At 41.1% G+C, this 15042-nt stretch overlaps 2 protein-coding genes across 5 annotated transcripts in view; both read left to right on the top strand.

The window, feature by feature from the left end:
• Window positions 1-15042, top strand: part of TOX (thymocyte selection associated high mobility group box) — a 313410-nt gene that overhangs the window by 191195 nt on the left and 107173 nt on the right. The gene's annotated exons all lie outside the window — the stretch shown is intronic.
• Window positions 11098-12770, top strand: LOC105719975 (tubulin beta chain-like). The gene has a single exon (XM_064384219.1). It carries the CDS (start codon window positions 11244-11246, stop codon window positions 12576-12578), a length of 1335 nt encoding a protein of 444 aa, XP_064240289.1. The 5' UTR covers window positions 11098-11243; the 3' UTR covers window positions 12579-12770.

The raw sequence follows: 15042 nt of genomic DNA, 5'->3' as shown, positions 1-15042 counted from the left end.
AGCTAGAAATGTTTACCTCTGTTTATTAAATTCCTGCTACTTTTTCTAATGTGTTTATATCGGTTTGTCCCCCCTCAAAACTGCATATTCTGTATGCAATGTCTTCATGAAAGCCAAAGAAATAAACATTGAATTATAAATAAACTCATCCAGGTTTTCTTCATTCCTGCTCACAAATGATAAATTCACGTGGCTGAGATCACAAAAGCATCTTGACAGGCCAAGTCCCAAAGGAGCAGCACACTCATGTCCCCGCGTGGGCTCCGGGCCCTCCTGAAAAATCCCAGAGTGAGGATCAGAAGGCTGGTCCACAAAGGATCATGAGGCCATTGGGACACCAGCCTTCTTCCTCTCACCCAGCCTAGGGAATGTCCCAGCCTCTGGGGATAGGATTGTGGAGATTCCCTCATGAGGCCAAAAACTTACCGGGAAGCCTCTCTCTGTGCTGTGCAAAAGTCATGCATTGTTATCTCAAAAGAGGAGCTATAGGGTCCAAGCGTGTGAGCACTTTGTGAGATTTTCATGGTAATTCACAATCCAGCTCAGCCCAGGCACTCAATGGACTGCATAAAGTCCCCAGAACAGAGTTTAGTCCTGGATGGGTTTACCAGAGTAGCCCAATGGGCCAAGACCCTCTTATGCATACACAGCTGGTCTTCACTGCAAAGGGGAAGGGGCACATTATCTTTGCATGTTCAGAGTAGTCAGTGCAAGGCAAAGTGACAGCACAGTTTCTAGTAGCATAAAGCTATGGAAACATAGTCCCTTAAAAATGGTATGACAAAGGGCTGTTTCTCAGAGCACAATATACTTTAAAAGATGGAATAAAAATGCAGATGTGTTAAAAACCAGGGGTATTTTATTGGCATAAGGAAAGAATATTGAAATCAGGTGTGTCTGAGGGCAGAGAATCCCAAACATAACATCGTGGTGTCCATTGTTCCAGTTACCATGCAGTGATTGGAAAGATGGGCTCGTCCTAGGTGCAGGAGTGGGCACAGGGCACTCTAGCTGCCACCCCGTATGTGAAATGGAGAAGGATTGTTATCCTATCCTTCCTTCCTCTTGTGGTGAGGATTAAATGAGATAGTCCAAATAAGGCAGTTGTCATAGATGCTTGTGAATAGCAGGTTATAAACAGATTCTCCACTTCCTCGGCCTCCAGCTTTATCACAACAGCAGGGGACAGGGCCACGTCCTTCCCTGTGGCCTTCTTTCTTTTTGGGCCACTGGAGAAGAGCTAACTACGTGAGGAATGCTTAATTCTCTTGAAAGTACTATTGTAATTTCTTTACTCTCATGTGAGGTTTTATAAAAACAATGCAATTTTTATAATGTAACTGACATGATTTGCAAAGTAACTTTTTATCCATATTCAGTTAACATTTTGACCTTTTTAAATTAAAAATTCCAATTTTCTGAGGTCCAAAAAACAGGATTACTAAGTGTAGGGTTTGGGCTAAATCCATAAGTTCTCCTCTAACTTGCCATTGAAGCTGCAGTGTGAATGGTGAGAGGCGCAGGCGGGCCGAGGGTCAGGGGCTGTGGCTGTGCACAAGGTGCATTTTCATGTGCGATCTGGGGGTGCTTCTGGAAAGTAGGGAGCTCTGCAGTGAGGAAGAAGGGGGTCAGACTCCGCCTCACATTCTCTCCCATTGTTCTCTGATGATCGTGTGAATAAAATAAAATGAAAAATGTGAAACTATTCCAAAAAACACAGGCCAAGTAAGCCAGAAAGAAATGACTATAACACGTGCATTCCTGAAGAGGCCAGAAAAAGAGGAAAATAGAGATAAATCTCTCTGGGCAATCTATCAAAATGTTGAGAAAAATACATTACTAATGAGAAAATATCAAATGCCTATCGGAGACAAATGCACATAACTCAGAATCGTGGATCACAAGAGTTTCCTCGGCACCTTGATGACAACTTTATGATGCATAAAGTAGTAGATTCTCCCCTATTACGGTTTATTGGATAAGCACCTCCATGAACACAGGGCTGCCCTCCACAGGGGAAGGAAGAATCTTACCCGAAGGGCTCTTGGTCTAAGTTATGAAGAAGATGCCATTCAGGCATGAGATGAGAAAGTGATTAGGGTTATGTCCACGAGACAGCAAACAAATGTTTTGACAAGGAATAGACCTGGTTATGGGTTCTTGGCTTTGTGAACATTTGAGTGAGTGTTTGTGACAATAACCCTGCAGATGGTGTCCAGGGATTTCCCTCCCCACTTCTGCTTAGTATGTATGGAGAGAGGGAATGGCGAGGACAACTCTGTATACCCGGTACAATTTGAAGATCTCTCCTGCTTACGTCTTCTGCACATTCACATGGCATTGGAAAATTACAGAGTTCACCTGAATACTAAAAATGCATGTTTACCTAAAATAGCAAATGTCTGATGCATGAAAGTCTTTGAATATCTGCAATGCATTATTCTGCATATCATTTTCTATTTGTGGACAGAGCTTGAATTGCTGTGCTACTAGAAGGCTTAACTTTTTGACTGGGTTCTTTATCAGACAGTTCTTTATCAGAAGATTCTTAGAGCTTCATGGAATCTGAGAGTTTCTAAGATTGATTTGAAAATTGATTCTAAAACTGAATCCCAGTTCTTCTCTTTGTGTTGCATTCATATGCATTCATGCACACAGGACTTAGAATAGCCGGGCCGTTGGGTGTCTACTATATGTAGCAGTGTAGCATTCTAAACAACACCGCTGTGAGAGTCAAGCAGGTAACTAAGTAATAATTAGGCCTACAACTGGGACTGTCCCGAGGGACCCAGAACCCAGGTCCTGGAAAGCTATGTCTGAGACACTATGCTTGCTGATGGTAGAAATACAAAAATTAATATGGAAATAGTTCTTGTCCTCCAGTGTCTAGTAAAACAAATGAGGTATGTATTCAGAAAATCACACAACAGTTTAAAGCATCACACTCACTGTAAGTTGTAAAATGATATAAGGAATTTTAAAAGCTACCCAATTAGTGGAGGTAGTGTCCAAACAAGATCTTAAAAAATAAAAAAGGTTTGATTAATGAATGACAGGGGGAAGTGGGGAAGAAGATGTTTTTTGGAATGAGGAAGTTTCACTGAGTGAGTTTTATGTAAAATGAACCATTGTCCATCCCAGATACTCGGCCCAAAAATCTGAGATTCATCCTTGGTTCATCTTATTTCTGTTATGCTAGATACCCAGTTATTGTCTTGACCAAACTGAGCAAGCAGAAATGCCTCCAAAATACATTTTGAAATCTGCCCTCATCACTTCCTTCTTCACCACTGCCACCGTGGCCCAAAGCACCATCTTCTTTTTGGATAATAGCAGTGATCCTAACTGGCCTCCTCTCCTGACTCTTGTTCCTCCATGGTACATTCTCCACACAAGAGTCAGTGTGAGCTTCTTAGCATACATTAATTAGGTTGGCCACCCTTCAGTGACTCCCCATTGTACCCAGGATAAAAGGAAAAAAAATTCCGTGTTTCTTAATACGATATTCAGACTCTGCCAAGATCTCTGACCTCAGTTCATACTATTCTGCTCCTCACCGAGCTAGTCACACTGGTTTTCTGTCTCCCACCTCCCACCGGATGACCTTTGTGCTTAGCCATCCCTCTGTTGGGAACACGCTTGCCCCAAATCTTCACATTCAGGTCTCAGCTCAAATGTCATTGCACCGAAACCCTGGCCATAAGTCACACCTTGCCTCTGCCTCGACGCTCACCCCTCATTACATCACCCTGTTTTATGAAATGAGTTGTCACTGGAAAGTGCCTGTAATGAGGAAGAAGTGAATAAATATCAGCCACTTGGAGCATTGTTACTTACCCGAAATCGTCTAGTTTAAGTAGTTGATTGGCTGCCTCCGGCCGCCTCCCACTGCCAGACTGGAAGTACCGTGAGAGGTGGGGGTCTTAGCTACCTAATCCTACTCTGCTCCCCACATCTAGAAGAGAGAACAGGCATGCCTTTAGTATCATTGAATGACACATATATATTTGGTGTTTTATATATATATACACACATATATGTGTGTGTTTGTGTGTGTGTATAAAATCTATAATCTATGTATAACAAATTTAAAAGTCATTAAAAAATTCAAGACTGTAGGAAAGGTTACACTTCATATCTTAATGTAGCAGGGATTCCATAGAAGCAGGTGGAGGTGTTAGGTATGTGTATGTGTGTATATACACATGCACATTTCAACACATACACGCACACTGTAACTGTGCAAATATTCTAACTCATGATTAAAATATATATTGTATCTTATCTTTGCCTTCTCCTCCTGTCCCTTCTTCCTACACTTCAACCCTGGAGCTGTAAAATTAATAAAGCACAGAGTTAGGACAATTCCAAGAAAGTTTATAGATAAGATTGAGGCACGAGGGATATCAGCTTACAATGAAGTAACCCATTGTTAATGTACATTTATATAGCACCTTCATTTAGGAAGATCCTAAATTAAGAACACCTGTTGTTCTCAGCTCAAATGCTTTAGCTGGTGTCAGGCCACAGCATTCCATGAGCCAACAAAGAGGGAAAATTAGGGACCAAGATAGTAATACACAGTTCTTCCCACCTCTAGGTACCTGATCATAGTCCTTAAAATGATAAAATCTAGGAGTCTGTAGGTGATAGAACATCATCATAATAAAAATTATGTGGTTTATTATACTTAGCTTTTGAAGAGTAAACATTTAGATAAAAATATATATAGTGAAATGACTTTAAAAACTAAAAACAACCTTTTTTCAGAGATTTTGAGTCAGTGAGATATTTAGGAAGTGCTTTAATGACCAAAAACAATTATAAAAATTTCAGGTTAGTGGATTTTAGTAAAATCTGGTTGAGTGGCAAATAGTTTGCATAAGTATTTACAAAATGTTAGGGAAGGTCAGAGGAGAGTTTGAGATTTTTTTTTCTTTCCTATTTCTGCCTCTAGGAATCTAGTTAGAGAAAGAATGCTTATTAGAAGTATTGAAAGTGTAGCTGAAAGATCCTGGTAAGTCACTTAACTTATCTGGGCCTTAACACCAAATGTATTCTAATATTTTCGGTGGGGGATAATGTTCCATAATCAACCATGTGGACTTTGGCAAATTGTCCTACAGATCTATGTCTTAAAGAACTGTTTTTGACGTTTGGATCCTATCCGTTCCTATCTAGATTGGAATATGAACTGGATATTTATTTGAACTTGTTTATGGATTTTTATGTAACTTGATTCCTACTACATTCTTAATGTCAATAGATCACTAATCAATTTCAAAAACAGCCATTTTACTTTGCTTGAAGTAGAAACAAGTTTTAACAAATGAAATATAGCTTGGCACCTCTTCAAGAGATGGTGCAAGAGCTTCAGCTTCCAGGCTGAATTTTTCTTTCAGCATCCTTCATGACGCGACCCTCTGTTGAACAGTACCTCTGGGTTCTCTGGGTTTCTTATCAACTCTGTGTCTATACACAAGGCAGGATAGGTCCTGATAAATGACTGGACACGTAATGTGATCAGTCAGCCTGTCTGTCACCTATCCATTAGTCATAGATGCATATTTAGAGGAATCTGCACAATCTCATCTCAAGGAATAATTAGTAAGCTGGGAATATCAGATACTTTATATAATTTTTTTCCTGGTTTTTTAGTTCTAACAAGCATATGTTGAGCTTTACCTCTGTTCCCAGAACTATGATAGGTGCTAAAGAAGTAACTTCTCAAAAAGCAGTTATTACCTAGCTGACTATCTAGATCACAGATTCTTAATTCTGGCTTTATTGACATTTTGGGTTGAACAATTCTTTGTGGGAGAGAGGGATACTGTAGTTTGCCTTGTAGGATGTTAGCAACAATTCTGGCCTCTCCTCATTAGATGCCAGAGTTTCTGTCCCCCACCGCCTAGCTGTGACAGCCATAAAAATCTCCAGACACTGACAAATATCTTCCAGAAGGCAAAAATACCCCTGAATGAAAACCACTGCTCTCGACAGACAATTTTGGTCACTGTGGAATGGGCAGTGATTAGAGATTTGTGCAGGCCTTCTCTTTAAAGCACACTGCAAAAGCAAATAGGGAGTCTCCCTATTTGCAGAGTTAGTCTTGCAGGAACAATCAGAGCATCAGAGATTTGAGCTGAAAATTACATGGCTCACTAGGCAAAACCCTTCATTATACAGCTCAATAAAGTCAAATCTCAGAGATGTTCAGAATTGCCTACCTTTATACAACTACCAGCAGCAGGACTAAACCAACCTCTTCTGACTCTCTTTGGGTTCTTCCCATCATAGTTCATTGCTTCTGGATAAAGGAGGCATTGATATTGACAGCACAGTGCTTAGAACTATGACCTCCACCGTTTTCCTTGGGTAACCATTTTGACAAACGCCACTTACGCCAGTTTCCATGATTTAGTCAACTGCCAAGTGATGCCAGGTGGACCTCCTGCCACTGCAATTCTCTCCACTCCATTGAGCACACTTTCAGCTTGCACTCTCCATTTCTTGTCACTCCGATAACCAGGACATGATTTATATTTTTCTCGAAAAGTGGCTAAGTGGAATCTAACTTTGAGCAAAACTTGGCTAGTTTTGAATTTTAATGTAAATAAATCCAAATTGTTCCTTTTTTCAAGCATCTAAATATACTGCAATAAAAATTTTTTAGACTTTTACGTAGAGCTTTGTAAAACATTCTTTTTTTTTTTTTTTTTTTTTTGAGATGGAGTTTCGCTCTTGTTACCCAGGCTGGAGTGCAATGGCGCGATCTCGGCTCACCGCAACCTCCGCCTCCTGGGTTCAGGCAATTCTCCTGCCTCAGCCTCCTGAGTATCTGGGATTACAAGCACGCGCCACCATGCCCAGCTAATTTTTTGTATTAGTAGAGACGGGGTTTCACCATGTTGACCAGGATGGTCTCGATCTCTTGACCTCGTGATCCACCTGCCTCGGCCTCCCAAAGTGCTGAGATTACCGGCTTGAGCCACCGCGCCCGGCCTGTAAAACATTCTTATACTTCAAAATATTGGTAATAAAAGAGTAACATGCCATTTTTATTAAGCATCTACTAGCTTCAAGGCATAATGCTACTTCTGTAGAAAAAAAAAAAAGAAATTTTATGAAACAGATACTACAGATACTAAGGAAGTGATGCATAAATAAATCAAACTAAAGCGATTGTTAGAAGGTGACTTTACCATGACCCCACAGGTGAAGCACTCAGAGAGTGAAGAGAAGGAAAAGAGAAAATAGAAAGCAAACATTCATCAAGAGCACATTATGCCAGGCAGCAGGCTCAGCACTGTACGGACACTACCTTGTAGTCCTGAGATTTGAAATGTGCATCACTTCCCACATTTACAGAAAATTGCAGTGAAAACAGTGCAAGTGAAGGCATGCCAAAAGGAAAGCAAAGCAAACAAATAAAAATTTCCATTTTATTTTATTTTTATTTATTTGTTTAGAGACTTTGTCTTTGTCACCCAGGCTAGAGTGCAGTGGTGCAATCATAGCTTACTGCAGCCTCGAACTCCTGGCCTCAAGTGATCCTCCTGCTTCAGCCTCCCAAGGAGCTGGGACTACAGGCATGAGCCACCAAAAATTTCAACTTCATTACATCAGAAAATGGGTGAAGGGGAGAAGTTTTATATAAGGTGGGAGTAGAGAGCCAAATCTCATGAAACATTGATTCAATAGATATGAACAAAAGAATAAACATTTGATTGGGGCCAGTTCATAGAGAACCTTGAATGTGAAGCAAGACATTTGAACTTCATTTGTTAGCAAGGACAGTGGAGGATTTGTCATCAATCGAAGGGGACGTGATCGGAGTTGTACAACTTGTCATTCTTCTCCTAAGTCACTCTGTGGATATACAGGTAGAACGCTCTGCTGTAAGATTAAAGATAACTCAAGTATGTTGGGAAGGTCAGAAGGTTAGCATTGTCATCATGCTTATGAATGGATAGAAGAGCATGTGTTTGTTTGTTTGTTTTAGATAAGGTCTTAGCAATGTAGTCAGAGAGAAGTGACGTATTCCCAAGAGGTATGTACCACTGGGTCTAGAAAGGTGAGTTCACTCCTGAGTCATGGGCTGTCTCAAAGCACAGCCCATAGAGGGGCAGCATCAGTGTCATGGGGAAACTTGTTAAAAAGATAAATTCTTAGGCCCTATCCCAGACCTTTTCAATCAGAAATTCTGGTTGTTGGGACCCCCAGTTGATTCTGTCACATTCTCAGGTTTGAGAGCTGCTGTTCTAAAGTAACTTAATGTAAACAAAAAAATATCTGCTCTTTCTCCCCAGATGGAAAAAAGAAAACTTAGTCAGCCTGCCCTTTGAAAAACAGAAAGAGAAAAATGTAAACCATTGCCATAATAAACCTAGACAAAGAACCATGCACAGAGTTTGAATTAGGCTTAGTTTAAGATAAAACCTAATCATGACTAGTAAAATGAATGGAATTCAGTCTTCAGTTGCCTTAGTGTATTTTCTTATGGCTGTGAGAGGGCAAACATCCGATCTGAAAACCTGATTTAAATCCATAGAAGGAGTAAAGTAGATTGTACTTCTTTGATTTCAAAATGTGAATTCATTAAATCTAAGAAAATTGTTATAAGACCTGTGGAGATAAATAGGATAAAGATCTATAACCAAAGGAATTACGATAAAACTAAAGTCCATTTCAGTGGTACTCTCTGAACACCAAAACTCCATTTCCATTTTAGCTAAAGCCTGGGGTGGAGCAGGGGGAGCTGCATTGAAAAGTATTTGGGCTGGGCACAGTGGCTCACGCGTGTAATCCCAGCACTTCGGGAGGCCAAGGCGGGCAGATCACCTGAGGTAAGGAGTTTGAGACCAGCCTGACTAACATGGAGAAACCCCATCTCTACTAAAAATATAAAAGTAACTGGGCATGGTGGCATGCTCCTATAATCCCAGCTACTTGGGAAGCTGAGGCAAGAGAATCACCTGAACCCGGGAGACAGAGGTTGCAGTGAGCCAAGATCGAGCCATTGCACTCCAGCCTGGGTAACAAGAGTGAAACTCCATCTCAAAAAAAAAAAAAAGAAAAATATTTGAACTTGAGTATTACACATATTTTTTCTGCTCAGAGATGACTTCATCATCTTCCACTGCAGTTCAAAATGATTGACTTCAGTTCAGTCATGTCCGTATTTACACTGAACGACACGTGACTATCAAGGAAGGCTTACCCTATGTATGATAGAATACTTCATGAAGTTGTGCATTTTCTGAATTTAACACTTACATTATTAAAAATAGTATTAGTGAGAAAAATATACATATGAGATATACAGTATGTGTATATGTACATAAATATACATACCAACAATAAGAGAAATAGTATGGAATTGGAATAAAGTTTAGGGTAAAACTAGATGTTTCCAATTATATGTAGATATTTTCATTCTGATTCAAGTAGTGCCACTGAAGTGTCTAGACTTTTCTAGCAATCTCTCCAGCCACAGGTCTAAGGTATTAAATAACTACCCTCATCCCAAACTGAGAGTGACTCATTTGAACAGCTCCTGTTCAACGCTTACAAAGGGAACTGCTTAAAATGGGTCATCCTGTATTAAACCATGAAATAAACTCCCAAGGGAATTTGGAAGCCATCCAAGGGGTTGTGTAATTTGACAGTGAAAAGGGAAAAAACTACAAAGTACACTATAGGAAGGAAAGCTTCTCCAAAGGAAAAAAAGAGAGAACTAAGAAATATTTTACCAAGCAATAGTTTAAATCCTATATTTAAATTAAATACCTAATTTAAATATAGGAATAACTTTAGGAAAGGAAGTATCTTTGGTTATCCAAGGTGCATGGTCTGTAGATGCTCAGATCTTGAGCCTCATTTGACCATGCTTCTTTGCAACTATTCTTTGAATCTCCTTGATAAACACCAGTGATAGTTCCAGGCTAGAGCTAATGGCCAGGATAGGGGACTCAGACTACTGAAGTAGAAGAATACAAATAAGTCTACTATGAGGCATATTTCTTTGTGCCTTGGAGAGAGTTTACAAGGCCATGTCACTAAGGAAAGGGTGCTTGATAAATACATTTTGATAAATTGAATCATACTCTTTAATTAACTTACTTTAAACTTTCAAAATTGTATTCCAGAGAAGGAAAAAACTTCCTAAGTAATATAATTCATATTGTCACAATATTCTCCAAGAAAATATCAGCCACCTGCTAGACATGAGAATATATCCACTGCATATATAGCCAGTTGAACATTGAAACTTCATGTTATTTCTGTTCACACAGGGTCCATTAACTATCTACCCACTCTTTGACAAGTTGTCCTTAAACTTTTGAACTCCAATATTTCCCAAAGTTTTTACATTCTAATTTCAAAAATTTGTCACATTTTTCCAACCTGATAATGGTTGAACTCTCAAGATTCATAGGTTTAAAAAAAAGGCAAAAAATCCAAAGTAGTTGGTAATGCTACTAAATTGATTTGTATTTTATGAATCTCAATCGTATTTGTGTAGGCTTGAAAAATATTTGTCAAATACAACTATACATTTTTATGGTTTGCATATGGATTCCTAGACTATTACAATAAATCCAAAAGCTCCTGATTCAAATTTGTATATTACCGTACCAATGCATGAGACAATTAGTGCCATTTAAAATGATGCTGAATTTAACTCTGTAGCCAGGGTCAATTTTCCCCACCTCCTTTACTATATTACATGGTAGAAACATGGTCTGCTCCCTGATGGGCATTTTGGAAACTTGAGATTCAAAAGAGAGTTAAGGCGGGGTGCAGTGGCTCACACCTGTAATCCCAGCATTTTGGGAGGCCAAGGCAGGCAGATCACCTGAGGTCAGGAGTTTGAGACTAGCCCGACCAACATGGTCAAACCCTATCTCTACCAAAAATACAAAACTTAGCTGGGTGTAGTGACAGGTGCCTGTAATCCTAGCTACTCAGGAGGCTGAAGCAGGAGAATCACTTAAACCTGGGAGGTGGAGGTTGCCGTGAGCTGAGATCATGCCTCTACACTCCAGCCTGGGTGACAGAGCAAGACTTCCTCTCAAAAAAAAAAAGAAGAGAACCTTCCTGCCGCCGCGTTCGCACCTCGCTGCTCCAGCCTCTGGGGCGCATTCCAGCCTTCCAGCCTGCGACCAGCAGAGAAAAAAAATTACATATATTTTTTTGCCCCGTACATACCTTGAGGCGAGCAAAAAAATTAAATTTTAACCATGAGGGAAATCGTGCATATCCAGGCCGGTCAGTGTGGCAACCAGATAGGTGCCAAGTTCTGGGAGGTGATCAGTGATGAACATGGCATCGACCCCACTGGCACCTACCACGGGGACAGCGACCTGCAGCTGGACCGCATCTCCGTGTACTACAATGAAGCCACAGGTGGCAAATATGTTCCTCGTGCCATCCTGGTGGATCTAGAACCTGGGACCATGGACTCTGTTCGCTCAGGTCCTTTTGGCCAGATCTTTAGACCAGACAACTTTGTTTTTGGTCAGTCTGGGGCAGGCAACAACTGGGCCAAAGGCCACTACACAGAAGGGGCCGAGCTGGTTGATTCTGTCCTGGATGTGGTCCGCAAGGAGGCCGAGAGCTGTGACTGCCTTCAGGGCTTCCAGCTGACCCACTCACTGGGCGGGGGCACAGGCTCTGGAATGGGCACTCTCCTTATCAGCAAGATCCGAGAAGAGTACCCTGATTGCATCATGAACACCTTCAGTGTGGTGCCTTCACCCAAAGTGTCTGATACCGTGGTCGAGCCCTACAATGCCACCCTCTCCGTCCATCAGTTGGTAGAGAACACTGATGAGACCTATTGCATTGACAACGAGGCCCTCTATGACATCTGCTTCCGCACTCTGAAGCTGACCACACCAACCTACGGGGATCTGAACCACCTCGTCTCAGCCACCATGAGCGGTGTCACCACCTGCCTCCGCTTCCCTGGCCAGCTCAATGCTGACCTCCGCAAGTTAGCAGTTAACATGGTCCCCTTCCCACGTCTCCATTTCTTTATGCCTGGCTTTGCCCCTCTCACCAGCCGTGGAAGCCAGCAGTATCGAGCTCTCACAGTGCCCGAACTCACCCAGCAGGTCTTCGATGCCAAGAACATGATGGCTGCCTGTGACCCCCGCCACGGCCGATACCTCACCGTGGCTGCTGTCTTCCGTGGTCGGATGTCCATGAAGGAGGTCGATGAGCAGATGCTTAACGTGCAGAACAAGAACAGCAGCTACTTTGTGGAATGGATCCCCAACAACGTCAAGACAGCTGTCTGTGATATCCCACCTCGTGGCCTCAAGATGGCAGTCACCTTCATCGGCAACAGCACAGCCATCCAGGAGCTCTTCAAGCGCATCTCGGAGCAGTTCACTGCCATGTTCCGCCGGAAGGCCTTCCTCCATTGGTACACAGGCGAGGGCATGGACGAGATGGAGTTCACCGAGGCTGAGAGCAACATGAACGACCTCGTCTCTGAGTATCAGCAGTACCAGGATGCCACCGCAGAAGAGGAGGAGGATTTCGGTGAGGAGGCCGAAGAGGAGGCCTAAGGCAGAGCCCCCATCACCTCAGGCTTCTCAGTTCCCTTAGCTGTCTTACTCAACTGCCCTTTTCCTCTCCCTCAGAATTTGTGTTTGCTGCCTCTTATCTTTTTTTTTTTTTTTTTTTTTTTTTTATCTTCTGGGGGGTCTAGAATAGTGCCTGGCACATAGTAGGCGCTCAATAAATACTTGTTTGTTGAATGTCTCCTCTCTCTTTCCACTCTGGGAAACCTAGGTTTCTGCCATTCTGGGTGACCCTGTATTTCCTTCTGGTGCCCATTCCTTCCATCTGTCCAGTTAATATTCCCCTTTTAAAAATTTCCAAGAAGCTGGGTCTCATCCAGATCCCGTTTAGAACCAACCAGGTGTTGAAAACATATGTAGATAATGGCAACCATCCTAAGTGCAAAGTAGAAATGGTAGAAGGTAGTGCGGTAGAAGTCACTGTAAGGAAGGGGATGGGATTTTCCATTCTGAAAGTTTTGGAGAGGGAAATCCAAGCTATTAAAAGAAGTCATTAATTTCTAGGTATTTCCATTTCCCATCTCAGCTTCAAGGGAGGTGTTAGCAGTATTATTTCCATTTTCGATCTCCTTCCATGCTCTACCTTTTGGAGGGGTCTGCCTCACTCTGTCAAGTGGAATCCTTCCCTCTCCAACTCTACCTCCCTCACTCATTAAACTCCTTTCCCTTGATCAGAGAGAGGGATCACGGGGGGAAAGAGACCAGCCTTGGTCCCTAAGCCTCCAGAAATGTCCTAACCCCCACCTTTTCTTGTCCCCGAAAAGGAATTAACATCCCTATGTGGAATGATGTATACTGCCACATCAGTGTTTTGAGTCAATGCCCAGAGGAGAGGGAGACCCTCCATCTTTTTTGCAACATCTCATATCTTTTGCTGTTGCTTCCCCACTACACACCTGATTTTGTTCTATCCTACATTTGAGATTTCTATTTTGTGTTGAACTTGCTGCTTTTTTTCATATTGAAAAGATAGATAACATTTCCCCAAGAGCCAAAAATAAATGGGAATTGAAAAAAAAAAAAAAAAAAAAAGAAAGAGAGAGAAAGAATTAAGAGACATATTCAGTGTTTCTCAAACATTAAATTTTTGTAAATCATTGGAATTGTACTGAAAATGTAGATGTTGATTCAGCAAGTCTAGGAGGTTAGGCCTAGGTTGCTGGTACAGGATCCACTTTTTTCTTTTTTTTCATTTACAATAGTTTTATTGTCCTTAGTTTTTAAGGCTAATAATAAAAAATTATTTTTATAGAAATATGCTTCTAAATATTATTCGGTGATGATAGGTTTTAGAAGTTTCAGATTCTTATGTTGTACCTTAAAGGTTAGGATACTATTTGTGAAAGCTAAACATGAATTTCTGTTATCACATATATATATATATTTTTGAGACTGAGTCTTGCTCTGTTGCCCAGGCTGGAGTGCAGTGGTGTGATCTTCGCTTACTGCAACCTTCGCCTCCCAGGTTTAACCAATTCCCCTGCCTCAGTGTCCCAAGTAGCTGGGACTACAGGCGTGCGCCACCACACCCAGCTTTTTATTATTATTATTTTTGTACATACAAATCACCAAGTGGTCTTGTTTAAATGCATATTCTGACTCAGCAGGTATGGAATGGGGGCTGATATTCTGTATTTTTATTTATTCATTTATTTTTATTTTTAATTTATTTAATTTTAATTTCTGGGATACATGTGCAGGACGTGCAGGCTTGTTACATAAGCAAGAGTGTGTTATGGTGGTTTGCTGCATCTATCAACCCAACACCTGGGTGTGAAGCCTCACATGTGTTAGCTTTTTCGAATAGCAAGAAGACTTGTATTGTCAAACCTGAGTGCTCATCAGAAGGCAAAGTGCCCTGGGATCTACCTCAATGACATTGGGTCAAATTGTTCAAAAACTAGTATTTTCAAAAAATTCCCTACGTAATTCTGATGTGCGACCAGAGTTGAAAACCGTGAAACTACGGTGTTTCTGTGTTCCCTGAAAGCTCACTAATCCCCAAACCCACTAGCTCTTAAAAGGGAATATAGCCAATGTCATTCCATTAAGAAACTCTAGAAAACCGAATGATTAAAACAAGAGAAAAAGCTATAGGTGGTTTTCAACTTCGTATAAGAAAATACTTTGTATAAAGTAGAGCTGCCCATGCCTTAAGCAGGCAGTATTATTGGACTCTAAATTTTTGTCCCTAGAGACAGATTGAGACCAGAGAACTCTTCATCAGAAATACATAAATAAGGTGTTCTGGTTAATTCATTCAATAAATGAATGTTGTATGTTCCAGGGGCTAAGCTAGACAATGGCCCTTGTGATAATCAATAAATGATACAATAGTCCTTGCCTTTAATATCAGACAAGGAGACACAAAAATATTAAAACATGTTATGATCATTGCTTTGGAGGAAGTATAAACAAATTGCTTAAGAAACATAGAGGAAGTTCCTCA

This window comes from Aotus nancymaae, unplaced genomic scaffold, assembly GCF_030222135.1.
Source record: "Aotus nancymaae isolate 86718 unplaced genomic scaffold, 86718_ANA_hifiasm-v0.15.2.pri h1tg000036l, whole genome shotgun sequence".
Classification (NCBI taxonomy): domain Eukaryota; kingdom Metazoa; phylum Chordata; class Mammalia; order Primates; family Aotidae; genus Aotus; species Aotus nancymaae.
The sequence above is the reverse complement of the archived record's forward strand: the minus strand, read 5'-3'. Positions and strand labels throughout refer to the sequence as shown.